The sequence below is a fragment of the Pteropus alecto genome, unplaced genomic scaffold (assembly GCF_000325575.1).
Source record: "Pteropus alecto unplaced genomic scaffold, ASM32557v1 scaffold94, whole genome shotgun sequence".
Classification (NCBI taxonomy): domain Eukaryota; kingdom Metazoa; phylum Chordata; class Mammalia; order Chiroptera; family Pteropodidae; genus Pteropus; species Pteropus alecto.
In genome coordinates, this window is record NW_006437736.1 from 5,111,038 (window position 1) to 5,122,109 (window position 11,072).

General features: G+C 37.5%; 1 protein-coding gene across 1 annotated transcript in view; it reads left to right on the forward strand.

Moving 5' to 3' along the window:
- Window positions 1-11,072, forward strand: part of ALDH1L2 (aldehyde dehydrogenase 1 family member L2) — a 48,532-nt gene that overhangs the window by 16,141 nt on the left and 21,319 nt on the right. The window contains exons 6-11 of the mRNA XM_015591444.2: window positions 847-981; window positions 2,113-2,238; window positions 2,812-2,903; window positions 4,680-4,827; window positions 9,631-9,750; window positions 10,320-10,447. Of these exons, the coding sequence (XP_015446930.1) occupies window positions 847-981; window positions 2,113-2,238; window positions 2,812-2,903; window positions 4,680-4,827; window positions 9,631-9,750; window positions 10,320-10,447 (749 nt within the window). The remainder of the gene's footprint in view (window positions 1-846; window positions 982-2,112; window positions 2,239-2,811; window positions 2,904-4,679; window positions 4,828-9,630; window positions 9,751-10,319; window positions 10,448-11,072) is intronic.

The window sequence follows — 11,072 nt, forward strand, 5'->3', positions numbered from 1 at the left end:
CAGGGTGCTTAGTGCATATTAGGTACCTATAAAAATATGAAGGATCAATGAAGGACCAAATGAGGAAGTTTAGTTCAGGGATTAATGGATCTGAAGCCAGAATGTTTCAGTTAAAATTCTGGCTTTGCCATTATTTGCTTTGTAGCCTTGGGCAGGATACTTAACCATTTGGGTGCCTTGATTTCCTTATTGTAAAATGGGACTATAATAGCACCTCCTTTATAGGTTATGGGTTGTTGTGAAGATTAAATGAGTTAATGTATGTTAATTCATGTAAGTACTTGGTCTCTGCCATAAAATAAGTATTCAGTAAATGTTAACGATTATAGTGCTCAATAAAGGAGAGCTGATAGTCATCGTAATAAATCAATTAGTGTTGAGTTCTCTGGATTACATTCTAAATCCAGTCCTGTTTTCATGAACTGACCCACAAAGCATCCTGTAATTGCCAGCAATGATTCCACTGCATTGTAATAGTCTGTTTTCTTCTCTGCATCTACCCTCACTGACCCCCTACCAACACCTCTACACCCCTTAAAACCCCTACCTTCAGCCTGTGAAAGCTTTGATCTTGTTCTCCTTTCCATCAATGTGAATAAATGATAAATGTAGATACACGTCATCTGGATGTGAGGCGTTTTTGAAACACTTTCACCATACATTCATAGACGATCTCTTGCTTCGTGTCATTTCTATAGATGCTGGGTACAGTCGCTCGCGTTGGAGTGTCCCAATTGTATCATAAATGATAATTCCAGCCTTTTTGCAGGGAGTGCTGCTTGCATCCACCCTTATTCCTAGGTGTAAATTCCTCGTTTTGCAATCTGGGTTTGATCTGTTTATTAGATGGTCACTTTCTATGGCTCGTCATTACTGAAGAGCTCCGTGCCTCCTGGAGAACCACTGGAAATTAAAGGTGCCAAGACGCCTGGTCTTGTTACCAAAAACGGACTTGTTCTTTTTGGTAACGATGGAAAAGCAGTGAGTATTCAGTATGGTCACCAATAAAATAACTATTTTGGTTTCCTTCTATAACCTGAACTATCAAGAGAATATCTTCCACAAGATAATCTGGCTTGCAGTGGGATGCAGGAGGCTCAAAGTACCTGCCCCATTTAGCTCTGGGCATGAACTAGCTCTGTGTGCCTGGATGAGAACAAGGTTCGATGGGTCCCGAGGACTTGCACAGCCTGCTTTGTGATACGGTAGTAAGAGCTTGGAATTTAGTCAGGAGACAGGATGAGAATCCCTGCTCTGCCACTTAACTGGTCTTGGGCAGAATGCTTCTCCCTTCTGAGTCTCAGTTTCTCCATTAAAAAAACAGAGAAAGTAATTCCATCTGTCTGCCTTCCCACTGCCAGAGTCTGGGGGGATCAAATAAGTTGGATATGGTCCTTTCCGGACATTCCTTGCCTTCGCCTCACCACACACTAGCCCAACCACACTGCCTACGCTTGGCAGTGTGGGCTCTGGCCTCAGGGCCTCTTGGGCAGCTTCCCCATAGAGAAAGCAAAAGGGAATTTGCTGCTTACAGATACTTTCCGGTAGTTTGCAGGATAGATCGGTTATAAAGATTCTGGGCATCAGAGTGCAGCTAGTTCTGGGTTGTAACCCCAGCTCTGTTACTTACTAGCTGTGCGGCTTGGGGCAGTTAGCCTCATGGAGCCTCCTTTTCCTTATCAGTAAAATGGGGATAATAATGGCACCTGCCTCTATCCGGATTTATGAGATTAGATAAGACACTTCAGTACATACATACTTAGCACCGCTCATGCTACAGAGTAAATGTTCAGATGGTGGGAATAATAGTAGTAGTTATAGTAGGTTTTAGTCCAAATATATGCATCCAGATGTCAATCGTTCAGGGGCTTATTACCCATTTTGAGATGTGTCTATCCCTAGACTTAACTTTTCCCTCTCTGTTGCCATTATTAAAATACCATTTCAGTCCTTTTACACATAATGATGAGGGCTCTTAATCCATATTTTTGTATTTTCCAAATAAGCTAGTCCTGATACTCATGTAATATATATGACTCCTTCTCCCACCAACCTCACTTTTGAATTGTCCAAATCGTCAATTTTTCTGCTTGTTGCATTGCTATTTTGTAGCTGATGGTGAGAAACCTGCAGTTCGAAGATGGAAAAATGATTCCTGCCTCTCAGTACTTTTCAGCAGGCGAGACATCAGTGTTAGAACTTACAGCCGAAGAGGTGAAGGTGGCAGAGACCATCAAGGTGAATGTGTGACGTCCTTCCCATGGCTCTTGCCTTGGAAAACCTTGAAAAGCAAAGCATTTTTGTACCTGGTACCCTTGGTCCTCAGAGTAGTGAGGATGGAATTTTATTTCCTCTTTTTTTTGTATTAGCTACAATAGGAAACCAACCCCTAAATTTATATGTAAACTTATTTTTCATTCACATAAATAATCCAGAGCAGTTTTAGGTTGGCATAGGGATTAGTGGTAAAGCTGGCACCTGAGGATTAGGCGCGGAGTCATTCAGGGACTCAGGCTCTGCTATCTTCAAGGTCACCTTGGGGGTCAGTTCCATTCCAGATAGCCAAGTAGGACAAAAGATTTGTGTGAGGGAGGTTTCCACAGGCCAAGACTTGGAATTCAGGTTACTTCCACTCATATTCATTGGCTAGAAGTTAATCATATGGCTGCATCAAACTTGAAGAGATGCTGAGAAATGTAGTCAAGCTACATGTCCAAGATGAAGGAGAATAGATTTGATAAGAAGCTAGCCAGTTTCTGGCCGTGAATTCTATGTGGCACAGCCCTTACAAAAGTTACCCTTGTTGTGTAGGTCATCTGGGCTGGAATTTTAAGCAATGTCCCTGTTATTGAAGACTCAACAGACTTCTTTAAATCTGGAGCAAGCTCAATGGATGTTGTCAGGTAAAACCACCACCCTATTGACTCATACCCCTCCACTAGGGATTCCGACTTTGACTTTGAAAATCAAATCTAAATCCTTTGTTCTGGATGTTATTACTCTATCCTACCCACATACTATTTTTCTCTTTTCTTCATCTTTTTTTGGTTTGTTTGTTTGTTTCCATGGTCAAACACATATATTTATTCCCTTCTCTTTGTTACTAACCAGCAGTCATTTTCCTATTTCCTATCTCCCTAGAAAACCCTGCCATTTTTTAGTTTCTTTTAAAATTTTGTCTTTCTTAGCTGGTTTTCCTCCAATATGACATTGGAATTGGGATGTTCTGGGTGAGAATGTTAATCAGGAATTTCCTACATAGTCTGATCCAGAAGGATACCTTGACACTGGCTACACTTCTCACCAAAATCTTCTTTTCCTGTCCTCTCAAATTACTCAGTAAGATATATCTAGAATGAAGATTATTAGGCTACTTGCAAGAGTAGAGATCATCACCCTATGGAAAGCATCTCTCTACAGAAGTTTACAGCAAGTTGAAAGGGCTAGAGTCCTAGAAAGCTCCCCTCCCACACACACACATACCCGTGGCACCAAGAGCGTACCAGGATCCTAATAATGGAAGGTGCTGCAGAGGTGTTCTTACTTTGAGGGCCATACTATGGACACTCACTAATTAAACAAAGTGAAGAATGCTACTCCTCTTGGCATAATGCTTCATTTTGATAAAGCAAGCATTCTTGATGAATTCTGTTTATTCATTTATCCACTCATTTACTTCACAAAATGTATTGAACACTTATTGCATATCAGGAACAGTGTTTTGCACTGGGGTTACAGTCACGAACAAGAGAAGGTACTTTTGTTCATGAAGCTTTTTTAGTCCAGTAATCAAGAATGATCATCTCAAGAACAAATGTCATTATCAGAAGTCAAAAGTTTTGGTTCTTCAAACTACAGATTTCTGAGCTATGATTCATGACTTCCCAGAAACTTCTAACTTGCTCAACTAAAGATTTCATTACTGTCCTTTAATTTTTTTTTTTTTTTTTGCTAGGAAGACATTCCTGCAGGAATTACCCATTTCTTGTTTGAATATCTGACTTACCATAATAATCAGACATTATTATTGTGAACTAGCAAGGCACCTCATCTCTTTTAGAGAATAAATGACTGAACAACTGTAGTACAGTTTCTCTTCTGCATCTAGTACACCATTGTTCTTCAAGAAATATCAAATAACAGCTGTGATTTAAAAAATTAAAAGTGAAGAATCAAAGAATTGAAAAAGACTTCAAAAATGATATTGATGTATGGTTCTAGTTAGTACCTATATTAATCATGTAATACGAACAAATGTTGGTTTTATACTTATACATAATCTTACAATATGATTTATGTCTTTCATAATCTTTACAGTTAGGAAATTTTCTTTCTTTTTTATTCCTTGAATACGTTAGAAAAGAAAGGAACTGATTTTATCCGTCCTTTATTATCTTGCTTGCATTGCAAGTAATTAAAATGTTTTGCCTTGATTTCTTTTGTGTTTAGTCATGTATAAAGTTAAAAACAAATCAGAACATTGTCACTGTCCTTCAAGACAGCTTTTCAATTTTTTTTCTCCCAGTCTTCTCCATTTCTCTGATGATTATCTTAGAAGATCTCATAAGATCTAAATAGGCATGTGACGTAAGTCTTAGTTCAAAGCAACTTGACAAATGTAATCATACAGTCCTCCCAAACCCTTTAAAAATGTAACATGAACTGGTTCTTACTTTAAGGCTGGTTGAAGAGATCAGACAGAAATGTGGTGGGCTTCAGTTACAGAATGAAGATGTCTATATGGCCACCAAATTCGAAGACTTCATCCAGAAAATTGTGAGGAAACTGAGAGGAGAAGACCAGGAAGCAGAGCTACTAGTAGCTTACGTAAGTGTTTCCATGGTGTTTAAAATCTAATCTTTAAGATCCTTGTACTATGAAAGAATGCTCTGTCTTTCATCCACTTTTATATTTATAACCTTTAAAAATAACAGTTTTATTGAGATGTAATTCAGATACCATAAAACTCATCCTTTTAAAATGTAGAATTCAATGGTTTTTAGTGTATTCACAGAATTGTGCAACCATCACCACTATCTGATTATGAAACATTTTTATCATCCCCAAAAGAAACCCTGTATCTATTGGCAGCCATTTCCTGCTCTCTTCCCCCGGCCTCTGGCTCCTGAAAACCATTAATTTACTTCCTGTCTCTATGTATTTGCCTATTCTAGACATTTCATATAAATGGAATTATACGACATATAGCCTTTTGCACCTGGCTTCTTTCACTTAGCATAATGTGTTCAAGGTTCATCCATGTTGTGGAGTATACTTTCGCTTCATTCTTTTTTCTCACCAAATAATATTCCATTGTGTGGATATACCACCTTGTTTATCCATTTCTTAGTTGATGAACATTTGGGTTATTTCTTTCTCAATATTGTAAATAATGCTGCTATGAAAATTCATGTATAAGTTTTTGTGACATATGTTCTCAGTTCTCTTGGGTATATATTCAGGAGTGGAATTGATGAGTCATATGGTAACGCTGTGTTCAACTTTTGGAATCTACCAAACTCTTTTCCAAAGTGGCTACAACATTTTACAATCCCGCTAGCAATATAGGAAGGTTCCATTCTCCGTGTCCTCACCGACATTTGTTATTGTCTGTCTTCTACATTAGCTGTCCTTATGAGTGTGAAGTGATATCTCATTGTGGTTTTGATTTACATTTCATTGTAATGGCTAATGACAAACATCTTTTCATGTGTTTATTGGCCATTTGTATATCTTCTTTAGAGAAATGTCTATTCAAATCTTATGCACATTTTTAAGTTAGGATATTTGTCTTTTTAATTTTTGAGTTGTAATGGGCCTTTGTATACTTTGGATACTAGACCCTAATCAGATATATGATTTGTAAATATTTTCTCCCATTCTGTGGGCTTTCATTTTACTTTTTTTGTATTCTTTGACATGCAAAAGTTTTAAAATTTGATCAAGTTTATCTATTTGTTCTTTTGCCACTTGTGCTTCTATATGTCTTGTCTTATGCCATTTATGCTCCTCTATTCTGCCTTTACTGCTTTCCTTTGTGTTCAATGGTTATTATCTAGTATGCCAGTTTAATCCCTTGTTGTTTCTTATACCATATGTTTTTGGTTATTTTCTTAGTGGTTGCCTTGAGGATTACAATGGACATTTTTGCTTAAAATATTCTAGTTCAGATTAATACCAACTTAATATCAATAGCATAGAAAAACTTTGCTACAATATAGCTTTGTTCCCTATCCCCTCATTTCTACCATTATTGTCATAAAAATTGCATCTTTTTACATTATAAGCTCACTAACATAGTTTTATAATTATTGCTTTACGCAGTTGTCTTTTAAATCAGATTGGAGAAAAAAATGAATAACTAAAATACATTTATATTGACTTTTATATTTACCTTCATCAGTGTTCTTTATTTCTTCATGTAGATTTAAGTTACTGTCCAGTGTTCTTTCATTTCAGCCTATAGGACACCTTTCAGTATTTTTTTAAGGGCAACAGGCTAACAATGAATTCTCTCAGTTTTTGTTCTTTGGGGAATGACTTAATTTCTCCTTTGTTCTTGGAAAATATTTTTGCTATATATGGAATTTTTGGTGAACAATCTTTTCTTTCGGTCTTTTCCTTCTGACTGCCACAGTTTCTGAGGATAAATCATCTCCTAATTTTATTGAGGATCCCTTTTATGTGACATGTTGCTTCTCTCTTGCTGCTTTCAAGATTCCCTCTTTGTCTGTAGATTTTGACCATTTTATTATGATGTATCCAGAATGGATCTCTTTGAGTTTATCCTGCTTGGAGATTGTTGAGCTTCTTGGATGTGCAGATTAATGTTTTTCATCAAATTTGGGACATTTTAAGCTTTTATTCTTCATATATTTTTTCTGTCCCTTTCTCCCTCTCCTCTCCTTCTGGACTCCCATGATGCATGTGTTGGTACATTTGATGGTGTCCCACAGGCCTCTAAGGCTCTGTTCATTTTTCTTTATTCTTTTTCTTTCTCGTTTCTCCGATTGGCTATCTCTATTGACCTATTGTCTGGTTTTCTACATTTTTCTTCCACCTACTTGAATCTACTATTGAGCTCTTCTAGTGAATTTTTAAATTTCGATTATTGCACTTTTCAACTCCGGAATTTCTATTTGGTTCTGAGGAAAAAAAAAAAAATCTTAGCTCTTTATTGATAGTCTCCATTTGGTGAGACATTGTTTTCTTACTTTCCTCTAATTTTTTAAACAGTTTCCTTTGGTACTCTTAACACATTTATAAAAGTTTAAAATTTTTGTCTACTAAATTTAATGTCTTGTCTTCTCCAGGAATGGTTTCTGTTCCCACCACTCTCCCCAATTCCTACCCCACTGCCACATATGGGCCTCTCTTTCCTGTTTCTTCGTACATCTTATAATCTTCTGTTGAAAACCAGACATTTTTAGTAATAGAATATGGCAACTCTGGAAATCAGATCCCCTTCCCCTGCCTTCACAGGGACCATTGTTGTCATTGCCGGTTGTTATTGTTGCTTTTTCCTGATTTAGTGATTTTCTTGGACTAATTCTGTAAAGCCTGTATTCTCTGTTGTTGGCCACCACCGAAGTCTCTCCTCAGTTATCTTTGTGTTCAGCTAATGATGGAACATAGATTTTCTGAAATATCCTTGAACCAATGTCTCCCAGCCTTTACTGAGGGACTCTGTGCATGTTGGAGTACACCTTGAAAGCTCCACCAAGCAATTTGCAACTCTGCCTTAGTCTTCACACACTTTCTGCTTGCACAAAGCCTCAGGTCAGCCAGAGGTTAAGAGATTAGAGCTTTGTCGGGTCTCTCCTGGGCACATGCACAAGCCTGTACATATGTTGGCCTTCTAGATTTCCAGGAACATACCAGAGCTTCTTAAAGCTTCCTAGTAATATCTCATGCCTGGTTTTCTTTTCAGTTCTTTGGTCACCTATTTGTTAGCCCCAATTGGTATTAGTGCTCGGGCAGCTGCCATGTTAAACAATTACCACTAATTATTTTTAATAAATTCCCTAGGGACAGGGTTGTTTGTGCACAGCAAGCTCTGAGTCAAGTCAAATAAAGACAAGCCCTGAGAATGGAGCTTTTCAGGGAGCTGCCAGGTCTAATAGTAATAACTCTCTAGAGATGAGGCTTTTGGAGAGCTCCAGACCTATTTTTTCCCCCGCCAGTGGCTAATAGGCTGTTGGTTTTCACAGCTACTATAGTTGCAAGGATATTTGTTTTCAAGTTACTGCAGAGTTTTCAAGAGAGAGATGGGAATAGGGCAAATTAATATACCACAAAGTTTACTGTTCTTACAGAGATTCAGCTGTTTTTCTTGAATAAACTGGTTCTTGCAAACCTTTGATTTATTTCTAGAGTTCTGAGAAAAATTATTTTGACAATATTTTCTAGTGTTCTCATTACTTTTATGAAGAAGCAAATTTTCAGAGAGTTTTAATCTACTACTGCAGAAGTGCTTCTTATCTATTTGTATATAATAAGAGTTAGGTAAATTTAGAAAGCAGTTTAGCATTATCTGGTTAAGAACATGAATTTTGGAGTCAGACGAATCTTGGTTTAAATCCAAGTAACATTGCTTGCTAGCTGTGTGACTTTTGGCGAGTTACTTAACTTCTATAAACCTCGGTGTCATCATATGTTAAATGAGACAGTAAAAACATCCACTTCATAGGATTGTTGAAAGAATCAAATTAGGTAATACATGTAAGACACTTAGTATATTCCCAGAATGATGAGTTTAGAAAATTAGACTATATGCAGTGACTGAACACATCAATTTCGATGAAGTTTCCTTCATTATATCTTACATAAACACATGGAAATATTTTATGGAACATGAGTATTTGGTATAGGATAAGGCAAGACACTCTCTTGCTATTTTTTATTTCTTTTTAAACATCATCGATTTCTCTATATGAAATATTTTTTAAATCATTAAATTCCTTTTTGATACCTTGCATTGATATGGCATTGTATGCTAATAATGCTCTTTCACATATATTATCTCAATTATTCCTCATAATAATTGTATAAAGTAGGTGTTATTTTCCCATTTTATTGTTGAAAAAAACGGAGGTTCATAGAGGTTAATGGACTAACCTAAATTTACTTGCTAGCTAATGGTAGAGAGTACAATTTAGGAAACACATATGTAAGAGAGAGACGGTGAAAATGGGGAGGAGCATAAGAAAAGAAAACGTAAAATGGCACTAGTGTAAAAAGAAACCTATTGCCAAAGGCTATTTTGAGACTTTAAATGAAAGCAATGGCTGCACTCCCTAGGTGTTGCCACTAGATGGTAGTATCTCCACTATGGAGGTCTTTTGAGTTATCCTTCATTTGTGTAAGGAAGGAAATCAGCTCTTCGTAAAGCCCAACCTAGAACACTTTGGTCATCATAAATGCTATCTAACATCTTGTCTCAGTGGACAATCTGAGCATCGCAAAGCCCAAATCTTACATATCCTTGTCTCTTCTGGACAGTAGGAACTAGAATCTCATTGACTCGACTTCTCCATCAGCATTAGGGAATAAGTTTCTTTATGGCTATTCAGTATCCAGTGCATAAGCACAGGCATCCACTGAATCTATTAATACAATGTTCTTTCTTAGGTTTCAAAGGAAGTCAATGAAATGACAGTGAAAATGCCATATCAGTGTTTCATAAATGGACAGTTCACGGATGCTGACGATGGGAAGACTTATGACACCATCAACCCAACAGATGGTTCTGTGAGTAATTATGTGGTGTGCATAGTGACGTGACCATTGGTCACGGACTTTCAGTTTATAGCTCACAGTTGTAAAACAGTCTTAAGAAGTACTTTATCATATCACTCCACCTCTGAACACTTAATATAAATGTACGTCATGCATTTCTTTCAACTATTCACTTCTGGTACTGTTCGCTGTTAACTATAGTAACCTATTTTATAGAGTGAATATTTATGATGACTTTAGACAGATAGCTATGCATATACACATCAGAGGCGCACCTCCACAAAAAGCTATGTGTAGGAAAAAATTTCAGCCTTTGCAAGCTCATGGCAAGAAACGCAGCTCCCTTAAGCCACCAGAAGAAGTAGTTATAGTTTTCCTAAATGTTTCTTTCCATAGTGTAGTGTGACATGAGAAGTACCAAATTTCAGTTAAAATTGTTTCTTTTTCTTTACTATATTATTGGATGTATTGGTTTTCCCTCATAAAATTCTCTGGATTTTATAATATTAATTCTAAGAAGCACATTTATGTATCTCTCTATATAAATAACCTATAACCTATTTTTACTCACCTTGAAATAGGCAATATGCAAAGTATCCTATGCGTCTTTGGTGGATGTTGATAAAGCAGTAGCAGCAGCGAAAGATGCCTTTGAAAACGGTGAATGGGGAAGAATGAATGCAAGAGAAAGGGGAAGATTGATGTACAGGTATGGTTTTTAAAAATGCAAGTCTGCAAACTTCGACATCGACTAACATTGTGAAGCTTTAAAATATTTCTTCAAAATATTTCATATGCACGTCTTACTAATATCTTCTGTTGCTTACATCCTATAAAATTTCATATATGTGAGTTCTTAACTTGTATTATTGCCTGTATCAGTTGGGGTCCCAATAGGAAAAGAGGTTTCATAAGGGACTACTTACAAAGACGAGGGCAAGGTCAAGGCATAATGAAGTACCAGGCAGGGGTAGCAGCAGGGGGCAGCTACCACCTTTCTGAAATCTGAAGGGGCTGTTACAAGACTCTGGCAAGATCTGAGGCTGCAGGAGAAGACCACACCACAGTGGTTTTGAGTGGAGGAACACAGCAACTGCTCAACCGCAGCCCATCAGGGAGGTGGACAGGGGATTCGAATCCCCAGCCGCTTTTACCTCCATTTCACCAGTCTTCTGGAGATGTCACCCACTGGACTCTCACTAGTCAAGCCCAGTGAGAGAGCAGGGAAGCCAACTAATGCAGTCTATAAAGGCCACCCTCCCGGGTCACAGAACAGAGGGGAGAATGAATACCCACCAGAGAGAATATCCAGCATCCTGTTGTTTTCAAAGACA